We start from the raw sequence: 14580 nt of genomic DNA, 5'->3' as shown, positions 1-14580 counted from the left end.
CGTTTTCCCGATTTATCATTAATGGCTCATGACTTGCTAAGCATTCCCATTACTATTGTTGCATCTGAATCTGCATTTTAGCATTGGTGTACATGTCCTTAGCAAATATAGGAGTCGTCTCTTACCAAAAAATGTTCAAGCTTTGATTTATTCTCACAATTGGTTGCATGGATTTGCTAAAAATGGTAATTAATTCAAACTAGCATTTGAATTATGTTGAATCACAATTTACATGTGCATTTAATTGTTTTGTTTGAATGGTTATATGTAGATGATGATGATAGTGATTTGCATTCAAGGCCAGTGATGATTGATTAAAGATAAGGAGCAAGGAGTATCTACTGTTCTTAATATGAATATGATCATTCAATGATGAGTTGATGACACTTAACTTTTGTTCTTATTATATCTGTTTTTTGTATTTGCATTTAGATTGGGACTATGACTCTACACTACTAATTGTGATATTTATGGAAGTTTGTGTTTAAAGATATATTTATTTGATTAAAAGATATATTGTTCTTCTACAATGTTTAAAGATCTAGAAAGTGTTGAGAATTTAATTTCATAATAATGTAAATAGTATGCAGTTTCATAATGATCCAGAAATTTTTTGAGAATTACACTAACCATGTACTAGATTATTTTAGATTTTTTTAATTTAGGACAGTCTACAAACCCGCTCTGTCCATGTTTAGGACCGGCAGAGCATGATATTTCATGCCCTATGTAAAAATGGGCATGCTCATGCCCCATAATTTAGGTGGGCATTGTTGGACATTGGAAGAGGGGGCAGAATGACCCTAATTGCTAATGCTAATTATAATGGGTATCTATGTATCTGTAATGCTGGTTTTTGTGCCTAACATCAAGCTTGCCCATGGTTGCCGCTGCAATCTCTCATTATAGAGTCTGAAAATAACGTATCCTCACCATAAAAAGAAGTTTAGTTTGGTACTATCAAGGGTAGGTGTGTGATTGTCTATTTCAATAAATGTTATTAACGGGAATTGAAAGTCAAGGTCATTTTGTGAATCTAATAAGGCTTTATATTACTAGATTAACACGATGTTGGTTGATAGTGCATCAATGCACAACCTATTTTAAGTATATATGTCTATATTCAAATATAATATTATAAAAGACAAATCAGTTAATGAGATTTTATTTTTTACATCAGATTTAAAAGTAATTGAGGTTAAGTAACATTCTTAATAATCACGTGAATTAATATATTTCTTATATTTGGCATTGCTAGAGGACAAAATAGGAAAACAAATTACACTATAATGTGGTTGTTATTTTGTACCTTTATTAAGTAGTATAGATAAACACATTAAAATTTGTAAAGATTTTCAAACCAGTAAAGAAATTATACTCCTCATGTCCCCTTTTTATTAAGCAAATTTAATAAATTTTATATATATTAAGGATGTTAGTTAAAAGTCAAATAAATATATTGATTTAATAAAATATATATAAATAAATATAAATATTTTTCAACATGTAGTATATGAGAAATTGTTTGAATTAAAAGTCATATTAAATATACGTAAAAATAATTAATTTTGATTATATCTCAAATGATCTTTTTTATGGGAGTCCTATATCTAAATACATTATATCATTATCCTATGTGTATTGCTTTACCGACTAACCACCAAAATTTAAATCAAAATTTTAAAATTAAAGATTGAAAAATTATAATCAAACCATTTACTTTATAAATTCAATATATAAAAATGATAATGTGTAAGAACTTTTATATTATCAAAAAAATCATTTATCATTTAATAATTATCATTCTGTTAACCGTGTAAAAAAATTATATTGAAAATACATGAATAATAAACTATTAATCTATAACAAAAAATAATATATTAAATATTGACTCAAATTAAGTCTGGAAAATAATATGTACACAATCACAAAAATTTAATGGAAGGGTTAAACATGTAACAGTAATTAGGCATACATTGTAGTAATCAACAAGTTGTGAAGATTCGCAGACCGATACTAAATCCTTGCAACTACGAACCTCATCTCACTCCATTCCACTCAACGTAACCAATTCCCTTCAGATCTGAGAAAACCACCACCAAACCCTAATTCCCTCACTTCGCAATCGAACGCGATTGCTTCGTTTCGAATCGCAATGTCGAGTTTTCACGTCGGTGGCAAGGTGGTGGACAAAGTCGATTTGTTGAGAAAGAAGCAATGGTTTTGGCGCGTGGATATTACGCCCTTCGCCGTTCTATTTGGCGCGTGGATCGCTGTGATTTGTCCTAGCCTCGATTTTATTGATGCTGCTATTGTTTTCGGTGCGCTCGTTTCTCTTAACATCCTCGTTTTGCTGTTTACCGGTTGGTCCGTTGATTTCAAGTGTTTCGCTCATTATAGCAAGGTTTGTTAATGTTTTTGTTGTGTAGTTTGGTTTGGTTTCTAGTGTTTTGGTAATTATGTTGAGGGAAGATTTTACTTTGTTGCAGGTTAAGAATATTGATCAGGCCGATTCTTGCAAGATAACTCCGGCAAAGTTCTGTGGTTCAAAAGAAGTCGTGCCGCTTCATTTTCGAAAAATAGTTAGTGTTCTTTGAGTTTTTGATTTCCTTTAAATACCAGAAGTTGCACTTTTTGTTGTGTGGTGAGACATGAGCGAGTACTTAAATGTCAGTTTATTTGTATTATTATTGAATTATTACTAATTGCTAATGATAATAATAATTTGTAATCTGTATCACAACAACTAGTAGTAGGCTAGTTAGGATCACTGTAATCAATGTACAATCAGTGGTAGATTAGTTAAACCCCGCTGCTGACTAGGCGGTTACAAGTAGTTACGACCACTTAGACCTTCTAGTTGTAATAACAGATTGAACCCAGTTCACTGCGTTCAGTTTCAGTAATAAAAAAGCAATCAGTTTCTGAATTCTTCTTCTCTTTCACATACTCTATTCCCCTCTCTGTCTCGATTTTCCTGCTATGCTTTGTGTAAACAGAGCTAGAATACTAAGATAGAGAGTTGAGAGAAGAGAGAGAGTTTCTGAAACTTAGAAATGTCATTATTACTGTTCAATCATTAAAATGAGTGATAGAAGCTTTATATTGTCAGTTACAATGATTGTTCATTAATGCTTGTTGTGCACAGCTTTGATGCCTTACTTTGATAATGTCATATACATCTAAAGTAGACTGCGTTTGTGAATAGGCAAAGTTGCCATTGATACTGTACTTTTGCTTGCTGCTTGCTCACTCTGATTACTAATTTTGAGTTTTGCGGTAATCCAGCTATCTCTTTGGTCCAAATGTTTCCTCCTCGAAAGCTTTTTCCTTTGGCTGTCTATATGGTTAAGTGTTTGCTTGTGCAGCCTGCAGGTTTTTCATCAGCAGTGGAATTGGAAGAGATTTACTTTGAGTTTAGGAAACAATGTTTTGTCTATTCAAAGGAGAAGGGTACTTTTGTCAAACTTTCTTACCCTACCAAGGAAACATTTGGACATTATCTCAAGAGTAGTGGTCATGGCTCTGAAGCCAAAGTTCTTGCTGCTACTGAGAAATGGGGTCGTAATGTGTGAGTTTCCTTTTCCATTGTTCTTTGTTATAAATATTGTATGTAATGTATCTGCTTCCCTTCAGAACACAATTTTTGTGTGAAGTTATAGATAGTTTATAGTTGGAATTGTATGCTTATACATTAATATTTAAGAGTCAGACATGTCCTTGAGGCAATCTCCTGTTTTAATATAATTGGTGATTATTGATTCCCCACTTTGCAGAAGAAATGTTTGTCTTCTGGTTTGATCTCTGAGCATTATGTTCTAGTTTTGTTTGCTAATGTTTTGCTTTTTTATCTTCTAGATTTGATTATCCTCAGCCAACATTTCAGAAGTTAATGAAAGAGCACTGCATGGAACCTTTTTTTGTATTTCAGGTGATCTTTCTTTATTGCTCTTTTTCTCTATCTTTTTTGTCCTTAGTCCTCATGCTAACTCTTGATAGGTTCTTGCTTCTATTATGATCAGGTTTTCTGTGTTGGTCTCTGGTGTTTGGATGAATACTGGTATTACAGTCTGTTTACTCTATTTATGCTGTTTATGTTTGAGTCGACCATGGCAAAAAGTCGGTTGAAGACTTTAACTGAATTAAGACGTGTTAGAGTGGATAGTCAGATACTAATGGTACATCGCTGTGGAAAGTATGTTATCTCATTTTTAATAAGCTCACATGTAGGTGTAATGGAGTAAAATTTTAATGCTTGCTTGCATATTGTGTGGATTACAGGTGGGTAAAACTGTCTGGTACGGATCTTTTGCCTGGGGATGTTGTCTCTATCGGTCGCTCTTCTGGTCAGAATGGAGAGGAGAAGTCTGTACCTGCAGACATGCTTATATTGGCTGGAAGTGCAATTGTGAATGAAGCTATTCTCACAGGCGAGTCTACTCCTCAATGGAAGGTGTTTCTCTTTTCCTCTAATGTGCCTGTCTAATCACCAATGGATATATAATTTGCTAAACTTTGAGTACATTATTCCGTGTTTGATTGCCAAATTTGCACTATTATTTGTTTGCTACTTTCAACATTGTTGGCAGAAGTTTGAACATTGCTGGTTACATGTCATGAATGACTAAAAGTAGTGATATTGACTTTTATCCAGAAGCTCAACAACTTGGTTTTACAGATATTACTTACAGATATGGTGAAACCTTTTGCTTAATATTTGGCTTACAGCCCTGCCTCCTTTGCCTATTGTCGAGCTATAATTGTGCCACACTCTTGCTTCAGATTTTTATTTGATATACTGATATTGTTGATTCTATTCACTATGATTTACTAAAAATATTTGAATATGAATTCTGATTTTAGTTTGTTCTTTCCAAAATTTAATAGATGTTTGTGCACTTCCTTGTTTACTTGTGTATGTAATTATGTATCTGGCCATATGAGTTACTGTGCCTGGCGTGTTCATTTTCTTTAAACATAAAGGTTGGAATAGACATGCTTAATCTTTCTGGCTGATCTATCCAAAGGCATCTCTGCTAAGCATATGGGGACTGGGGCTTTTTTATGGTATGATATTCTTCCTTGACGATCCTCATTTAGATATGACCATGCTTTTAGGTTTCAATCATGGCTCGGGGCATTGAGGAGAAGTTGTCAGCAAAGCGAGATAAAAGCCATGTCTTATTTGGTGGTACTAAAATCCTTCAGCACACTCCAGATAAGGTGATTTCTGGCTACTTTATTATATATTTTCACTTAATGTTGTGGTAGTACTCATGCTTCTTGTCCGTGTTGTTTTAACAATCTTGTTTGGAGTCAGAATTTTCCTCTAAAAACGCCTGATGGTGGCTGCTTGGCTGTTGTCCTGAGGACGGGGTTTGAAACAAGTCAAGGAAAGCTGATGCGAACAATCTTATTTTCTACAGAAAGGGTAAATTGATATAAACATTAAGCCTGAGTTTTTTCCAGTGTCATCTGAATAAATTGGTTGTTATGCCTTCTAAATTGACATGTCACAGGTGACTGCGAATAGCTGGGAAAGTGGAATCTTCATTTTATTCTTGGTTGTGTTTGCTCTAATTGCTGCTGGTTATGTGCTTATTAAGGTAATGCAACTTCACAGATGAAGGTGAATTTTGATATGGCTTGGTCATAATGGTAAATTGTCAATGATATTATACAGGGGCTAGAAGATCCTACAAGGAGCAAGTATAAACTAATACTAAGTTGTTCACTTATTGTTACGTCAGTGATACCTCCTGAGTTACCAATGGAATTGTCAATAGCTGTTAATACTTCTTTGATTGCACTGGCTCGGCGTGGAATTTTTTGTACAGAACCTTTTCGAATTCCATTTGCTGGGAAGGTACCTGGAGACTTCTACTACATTTCTGCTGTTATACATCCTTCACTTTGTTAGATATATATCATATTGAAATTGGTTTTTATTTAATGTCTTGTACATACCTTGCCGTACAGGTTGATATATGTTGTTTCGACAAGACTGGGACTCTTACATCTGATGACATGGTATGCCAATATCAAGCCACAGTATTGGTTTATCTTTTGAGACCTTATTTTGTGTTATAATACATTTCCCTACTTTATTATAGGAGTTTTCCGGAGTTGTTGGGTTGGCAGGAACTACAGATTTGGAATCTGATATGAGTAGAGTGCCTGTGCGAACTGTAGAAATCCTGGCTTCTTGCCATGCATTGGTATTTGTTGAGAATAAGCTGGTATGCCTCTCTCTCTCTCTCTGAAGATGGTTTAAGTCAGTCTTAGTTTTTAGATTATGTATTAGTTACAGTCTTAAATGGGATGAAGTATTAAATATAAAAATCATGGTTGCCCCTATGTTCAATTATGAAAGAATATGAGGGTTGTAAACAATTTATTCAAGGCCTGATAAATGATAGCATAACATAATGTTGAGGTAAATCTCAGCATTACTTTATTATTGAACTTAATGGCTACATTTGCATGTCTTGCATTTCTGTATTTAACTTAGAGGTATGGTAAGAAACTAGGACTTTTTTCGGGGGAGGGATAGCAGATGTTGCACTCGATAAATTAGGAATGCTTCATTACTTGCCTTACCTATTAAGCATTTATTTGGAACAGTTTCTGAAACCCAACTGTGTCCCACCTGTTATTACATTTTCTTTTTTGCTTGATTCAGTTGATTGATATCATGCTTATTATTAGAGGGTGAGTCTTATCACAAAGGTAAGGTTGTTTGCCTTGTCACTTGGAGGTCATAGGTTGAAATCCTGGCAACATTCACTTCACTTTTGAGGGTAAAGCTACATACATCTACCCTCCCCAGACTCTACTAGGTGGGAGCCTTGTACACTGGGCCACCCTTAGTTTTTTATATGAAGCTTACTATTGATATACCATCAGAAGTTACTTTACTTTGGATATCATCCTAAATTAATTTTGTAGATGACGGTACCATTGTTCCCGGGAACCAAATGATGTTTTTTATGCCTAGACTTGGGAAAGGGATATTTTCTTACTTTTCTTTCTTCAATTATTTGTTGCTCCAAGCCCTACATTTACCAGGTTACCAATATTATTTTTGCTTGCTGCTTGATAACTCTCAAGCTTGAGCAATTGGTCTTTCATGATTCTGGCTTGAGAGCTAGAAGCAAGAAGAACTTGCATATTTGCTCTTTTTATCTTCTCTATTGTTTGTTGATGCTATTTTCTAATAAACTCCTTAATATGCCATAGGTTGGCGATCCTCTTGAGAAGGCTGCACTTAAGGGAATTGATTGGAGTTATAAATCTGATGAGAAGGCTATTCCAAAAAAGTAAGTGAATTTATTTCTTATTTTAGTATTGTAGTTCTGCACTGTATTGATTCAGCTCCATATTTGAATTTTCTTTTTAGTTCATGTGAAGTTTCACTTGACATGGAAATTTTTGGTAATTGGACTTATTTAATTTGATTGTTGCCACTCAAGGTCAACAAACTGGTTTGCATTTTCCAGTATTCCTGTTGCTAGAACAAGTAAATATAATGATTAAGAAAGCAAAGAATATGAGTCATGGGGATATGTTATGATTATTGTCTATGATACTTGTGTTTTGTATGCTTCCTTGACCCTTTATTGATAGAAAAAGAAATTTATTAGGGAAGAGAAATGTAAAAAGAGGATAAGACATCCTCTCAAATAAACTATAACAAAAAATACAAAACTTGAACCTGGGATATTGAATCATGTGGCAAAGCACGCTAATCTCTATGTATGTTTGACAACAAAACACTTTTAAAAAGACCATGAGCAAAACACCAAAGCATGTCTAAAAATTAAAAAACAATGCTATTCCAAATGAAGTCTAAAGACAAACAATTACCATTAAAAACTCTAGCATTCATCTCTGGTCATAAACACCATAGAACTACATAGACGTAACATTGCCACAGAATCTCAGATTCTTCATATGAGCTATAACCTGTGGAAAAACTTCTGAAAATCCACAGGACAGACCCAGCCCTTTCCGAAAATCTAAAAAGGCTTATTCAGATAAAATTAGTTGCAGAACAATGCAAATGATGAGCCTTGGTTGTTGAACTTGAACTGCACATAAAGCACGTTGGGAGAAAAAACAACTATAGGTCTGCCTTTCTGTGAAATGTCATTAGTATTAATCCTGTTAAGAACAGCAGTCCAGACAAAAGATTTAATCTTGATGGGAGCTTTATATTTCCAATGGGTTTGCCCAAAAATACCATCTCTATTAGGAGAATGGGTAAGGAACTAAAAATAAGATTTACAAGGAAGATACCTGATGAGTCAAGAGTTGTAATAAATTTCCAAATTCTTGTCCTTTCTTTTCCCTGATGATTATATTCCTTTATCTTTTTATACTTTATACAATTATTTCCATGTCTTCTTTGTTTTATTATGATTTGCTATCAAATTGCAGGGGAAATGGCAATCATGTCCAAATTGTTCAGCGGTACCATTTTGCATCTCATTTGAAACGAATGGCGGTTGTTGTTCGCATTCAGGAGGAATTTTTTGCCTTTGTGAAGGTTTGTTGGCTACTCAGTGTCCTATTTTGAATCTGGAATTTTAGATATACTTATGTTACCCAATCAGGTTCTTCCTGATTTGAGTTGCTTCTTTATAAGCTCAATTTGGCCACTGGTTACTATGTAGTTGTAGTTTAATGAAACTGTAACATATGTTTTCTGTGAAGGAAGAGAATGTCATTCACGTTTAATGTTGGAGGCTTGGAATTTGAGGATTCCCATGTATGTTAATGAAAAATGTGTTATATGTGTATTCCAAATTTTGTTACCCAAATTTGTGGAATCTCATTCCTTCAAAAAGTGTAGGGAGTGGCATTCCTATTCCATCTTACTTTTGGAATATGATTCCACTGTGATAGAAAAAACGGTATCGTTTAATCCATGCATCCAACCTCATGTAGTGGGCGGTGGGAAAGTCTTTTATTTGTGTCTGCTACAAGAAGTGTTAATTAGATCAAGCCTTGGCAAATAGTAATTAATATCATGACTGTTCTTTTCTTCACTTTGTTTTTGGAGGATTGAGTTTTGGCAGTTGGCTGCTATTAATGTTAGCTTAGCAGTAAATTTTCCTCATTTCTATAGAGGGTTAGGATCTGACATCCTACAAGAAAATGTTTTTGAGTGGGCTAGTTTTGGTTCTATGTTAAAGCCCAGTCTTTTTTATTCTAACTTCTGAATAAATTTTCTGTACTTTTTTTTGTCTCTCTTACTCTTGCATTCTAGATCAGAAATGGACGTTAATCTACATGCATCTTCTACATTTTAAATTTTAATCACTAGTGATTTGAGAGTTACCACCGGTCTTATCCTTTATTGAATCCCTCCAAGTGATTCCTTTTGAAATTCTGTTTCAGGGTGCCCCAGAAATTGTTCAAGGTAGGCTCATTGATGTTCCACCATCGTATGTTGAAACTTACAAAAAATATACACGTCAGGGGTCTCGTGTTCTTGCTCTGGCTTACAAGTCTCTTCCTGACATGACAGTAAGAATGTTATGGGATTTACATTGAGTTTTATGAACCTCTTTCCATCATATATTGAGTTATGCGCAGGGAACCGGAATGTTGGTCAAAGTTTCCTGCCTTGCCATTTGACTTTTTCAAAGAGGATAAACTTTCATTGATAGGATAATATTTTCAATTTCTTCATATTTTTGCCTTAATATTTCTAATCACTTGTTTTTGTGTAGTTCCTTTGACATATAGCCAAATTAATTTTCCCTTTTGTATACAACACAATCACATTGTCCATGTCATAGAGATTCAATAAGATTTTAATTGGCTGTCAACAACCTAGCACAACCTTCCTCTGTTGTTTTTCTCTGTTATTAAATATAGGCATAGTTATTAGTTAGTTTTTCCAGTTTGTATCATTTTAATAAATTTGGACCTAGATTCTTAAGTGTAATTAAGAGGGTGAAAACTGCATTATTTTTTTTACTCTTTGCTCCTGAATGTTCAGTTTCCTTCTTCCCCTACCATTTGTTTCATCGAGTACCACTTTGCTTTTTTTGTCTGAATTTTAACATTTGCACGTTTGCTGTTAAATGCTTGAAGGTCAGTGAAGCTAGAAGTTTGGATAGGGATTTAGTGGAGAGCGGACTTACATTCGCTGGCTTTGTGGTATGCAATCAACTTCCCTCTCATATATCTTTGGATCTATTTTAGTCAATTTCTCTCTTCATTGACTTGATCCTAATTGTTGGTACTACTTTCTTTTCAGGTATTCAATTGTCCTATTAGATCAGATTCAGCCACTGTTTTATCTGAATTGAAAGGATCCTCACATGACTTGGTAAGTGTGTCCTCAGCCAGTTTTGACATTACAGATGATTGATGAGGGGTAGTCGGAGACCAATTAAAGCACCTTGGGTCAAACATAACTGTTTAGATTTTTTACTGTATGATCCATTGTAGAATACAGTAACTTAAAGTCTTCAACTTAAGTGTCAGTTTGCACTTCTATATTAGGGTTTTGGTTCATTTATCTCAGATAAGAATATGTGGCTGCATAATGACTTATCTATTGACCAGTTATACTTTCGGGTTCACTTGCCCACCTGGTTTTAGTACTAACGGTTTATGTGGCAGGGATGGAGAGTTTTTGGATACAAGTTTTGGGACTTTTCTTAATCACTTAACTAGTAAGAACTAACTGTCAAGCATCTTTTGGACTAAATTGATAGGTGATGATTACTGGTGACCAAGCTTTGACAGCTTGCCATGTTGCTAGCCAAGTTCATATTATATCTAAACCTACATTAATCCTTGGTCCAGTAAGTAATGGTGAAGGATATACTTGGATGTCCCCTGATGAGACTGAAAACATTCGCTACAGGTAGTTTCACTTTTTTTATTTTTTCATTTTGTGATAATCTTCTGTATGTGGTTTGATTCTTCATTGTTCTTTTAAACTTCTAGTTTCTTAATACAAATTATTTATCTGCATACTTAGTGCTTTTCATTATTTTCTAACAAAGGTATTTTCGTTGCTCTTCAAAATTGTTAGCTAAAATTCTTACTTTCCATTGCTTCCAAATTCGTTTCTGCTGTTTTTCCTTTTTCACTTTTTAAATTTTGGGCTGGCCATGATTAAAATTGATTTCAGTGAGAAAGAGGTTAAATCTTTATCAGAGACTCATGATCTTTGTGTTGGAGGTGATTGCTTTGAGATGTTGCAACAGACATCAGCTCATCTTCTGGTCATTCCTCATGTGAAGGTTCTGATCTGTGCTAAATGACTAAACATTAGAGCTTGATTTTTAGTGCTGGTTACGTTTTGACAGTTTAATTCTGGTCTCAGGTGTTTGCTAGAGTTGCTCCTGAGCAAAAAGAACTTATCATGACCACTTTCAAAACTGTGGGACGGGTAACATTGATGTGTGGGGATGGAACCAATGATGTTGGAGCTTTGAAGCAGGTAATTTGTGTTCTATAATAATAAATACAGAATATATTGAATATTGAACTTGCCAGTTGCCTGTTGAAAATAAAAGTTTCTATCTGTTGACAAATTATAACCTCCGCAGTCTGCACTCACCACAAAGCCATCACCATATTTTGCTAGTACAGTTATTTACCTACATTTAATTTTAATGGATAATGCTTGAGTGATAATAATTCTCTTGCATTAAGATGAGGTCTTGGCAACAGTTTTAATTATATAGCCATGTTATTTCAATGTCATCTAATTTTTATTTTTGTAATTAAAAATATCTGTATTTAATTTTCATTGGTAGCAACGTATGGTGCTGTTAGTCTTGCATCATAACTTGACATAATTGTTAAGGCTTTTAGTTTCTTGTATGTATCTTTTACCAACAGCAATGGCTCACGAGGTTAACTTTGATTTAGGCTGACGTAGGAGTTGCTCTTCTAAATGCTTTGCCCCCAACTCAAAGTGGGAACTCATCTGGGGAAGAAGGTTCAAAATCTGTCAAGCCAAAGAAATCTAAGCCTGCACCAGATGCATCCTTAAAGAGCATTAGCCCAATTGGAGAAGGCACTTCAAAATCCAAAGTTGTTTCAAAATCAGATTCTACCAACTCATCTGTTAACCGTCATCAGGCAGCAGTTGACATGCAAAGACAGAAACTTAAGAAGATGATGGATGAGCTTAATGAGGAAGGAGATGGTCGCGCACCCATTGTCAAGCTGGGTGATGCCTCAATGGCATCCCCATTCACCGCAAAGCATGCATCTGTTGCTCCCACCACCGACATAATTCGTCAAGGTCGTAGTACCCTAGTGACAACCCTCCAAATGTTTAAAATTCTGGGCCTCAACTGCCTTGCTACCGCATATGTGTTGAGTGTTATGTATCTTGATGGTGTCAAGTTAGGTGATGTGCAAGCCACGATAAGTGGTGTCTTCACTGCTGCCTTTTTCCTCTTCATCTCACATGCTCGCCCACTTCCCACTCTTTCAGCTGAACGTCCCCACCCAAATATCTTCTGTGCTTATGTATTACTTTCCCTCTTGGGTCAATTTACCATTCACCTGTTTTTTCTTATTTCATCTGTTAGAGAAGCTGAAAAATACATGCCAGACGAATGCATTGAACCAGATGCAGATTTTCATCCCAACTTGGTTAATACCGTTTCCTACATGGTGAGCATGATGCTTCAGGTGGCCACTTTCGCTGTAAATTATATGGGCCATCCCTTCAACCAGAGTATTTCTGAAAACAAGCCGTTCCGGTATGCGCTTGTTGCTGCAGTTATTTTCTTCACTGCCATCACATCAGATCTCTTTAGGGACTTAAATGACTGGTTGAAGTTGGTGCCACTACCAGTGGGATTAAGGGATAAACTATTGCTTTGGGCGTTTCTAATGTTCTTGGTATGCTATTCATGGGAGAGACTATTGAGGTGGGCATTCCCGGGTAAGATCCCTTCTTGGCAGAAGCGACAACGGTCAGCTGTATCTAACTTAGAAAAGAAGAAAGAGGTCTAAATAGTTGAAGAGAGGAGATGTGATGAAGAAAAAGACTGACAATAGGAAATGCTATGATGACTAAGTCAGAATTGGAACATTTGGTTTCTATTTTGTGAACCAATTAGCACAGATTCATAGCATGATGAATTTTTTTGTAGGTTATTTATTTATATGAGATATTTTCTTAGGACATGAGTTTTTTTTTTTACTATTTACATGTTATGATTCGTTATAACTATTAAGTAAAATGAAAAGAGGGACCTACTTAAAAATTTAGAAGCAAGATAAGTATAGTTATGTTACTCCCTTCGTAATATGATATATGTTTTAAAAGTACAATGATTATGAAATTTATGAAATATTCTTAAATTTATATAGAAAAATGTATAGACTAATAGTACAGATATGGATGGCAAAATGGGATTGTTAGCGTGCCCGCTCCCATAGCCCATAATTTTGTGCGAGCATGACATGTATAATTTGCCCGTTTTTCATGGCCTGTGAAGCCCACGAGCATTTGTAATGGGCAACCCGTAGACATAATGTAAGAAGAAAAGAAGAAAAATTCCAATATGTTATGATGTAATATGATTTGATGTCTGGAAAAAATTGTGTTCTAATATGATTTAGTCAACTTTATATAAAATTTCAAAGTATTTTTAAAATTTTATTCTCTTTTAACTACTTTATTTAGTTTCATTTGATTTTATTATATTAATTTATAATTTTTAAATTATTCACCAATGCCTATGGGCCGCCCAATGCTCTTAGCCCGTTTTAAAATTGGCATGGCATGTCATTTTGTCCGTTAAATCAATACGGGCATGCTTGCGTCCGCTTAAATTTTTGTGGGCATTTGTAGACATGGACAAAATGGATCAGGCGACCCGTTTTGCCATCTATAAGTAAAGATGATTATTGATTCTTCAAAAAAATTAATACAAATGAATAGTTAAGAATAAAATGATGATATTGTGGTTCAAATTACAAAAAAGTTTCTATAATAAAGAAAAGGGATAGAAAAATATTGTTGTCAATATTAATTAAAAATAAATGTTATAATTTTAAATTATAAATTTTATTATAATTTTAATTAATATTTTTAATTGATATGATTTGTGACAAAGTTTGGGACACAATTTGGGATAATAGGTCATTCTTCAAGTAAAGTTTCTCTTTCTCTTCTCATTTTCTCCTCATAAGTGGAGAGAAAGAAATTTTATGGACACGCCCACTTTTTTCTTCTCTCCCTTCTTTTTTTCCCTCTCAACCAAAGGGGAGAAATTTCTCATTTCTCTTCTACTCTCTCCCTCTCTTCTCTCTTCTCTAACTCTACCCAACCAAACTCAACGTTAGTGATGTGTAAATGAAATAACATTATTCATGAGTATAATATTTATGCATTGACAGTGTAAATGTTTATATACAATCGTACATTGTTCATTATTCATTTATATTATTTTTTGAAGAGCAGGTGATAGTTGAAAATAAATAGTAATTGATGAACTGATAGTGTATAAAACTATTATAATATCACTGTATATAGATTTTTATCTACTCTAAAAGGAATTTATGACAAGAAAGAGCAAGCGTAAT

General features: G+C 34.4%; 1 protein-coding gene across 1 annotated transcript; it reads left to right on the top strand.

Moving 5' to 3' along the window:
- On the top strand, window positions 1973–13174 carry LOC109326872 (probable manganese-transporting ATPase PDR2). The gene is made up of 21 exons (XM_019559752.1): window positions 1973–2404; window positions 2490–2582; window positions 3369–3571; window positions 3859–3931; window positions 4023–4195; window positions 4282–4453; window positions 5119–5223; window positions 5321–5431; window positions 5520–5606; window positions 5684–5866; window positions 5980–6030; window positions 6114–6239; window positions 7240–7319; window positions 8440–8548; window positions 9403–9531; window positions 10105–10170; window positions 10271–10342; window positions 10734–10885; window positions 11156–11267; window positions 11351–11467; window positions 11902–13174. Exons 1-21 carry the CDS (start codon window positions 2156–2158, stop codon window positions 13000–13002), a joined length of 3564 nt encoding a protein of 1187 aa, XP_019415297.1. The 5' UTR covers window positions 1973–2155; the 3' UTR covers window positions 13003–13174.

This window comes from Lupinus angustifolius, chromosome LG14 (genome assembly GCF_001865875.1).
Source record: "Lupinus angustifolius cultivar Tanjil chromosome LG14, LupAngTanjil_v1.0, whole genome shotgun sequence".
In the NCBI taxonomy this organism is placed as follows: Eukaryota; Viridiplantae; Streptophyta; class Magnoliopsida; order Fabales; family Fabaceae; genus Lupinus; species Lupinus angustifolius.
Note: the sequence above shows the minus strand (reverse complement) of the source record. Positions and strands in the feature narration are given on the sequence as shown.

What these genes read in the sequence shown, in the direction of transcription:
- LOC109326872 (XM_019559752.1), top strand. Translation starts at nt 2,156, where the DNA reads ATGTCGAGTTTTCACGTCGGTGGCAAGGTGGTGGACAAAGTCGATTTG. An exon ending in GAGAAATGGGGTCGTAATGT is followed by an intron (nt 3,572 to 3,858) that starts GTGAGTTTCCTT and finishes TTTATCTTCTAG; the next exon opens with ATTTGATTATCCTCAGCCAA. An exon ending in TGGTCATTCCTCATGTGAAG is followed by an intron (nt 11,268 to 11,350) that starts GTTCTGATCTGT and finishes TTCTGGTCTCAG; the next exon opens with GTGTTTGCTAGAGTTGCTCC.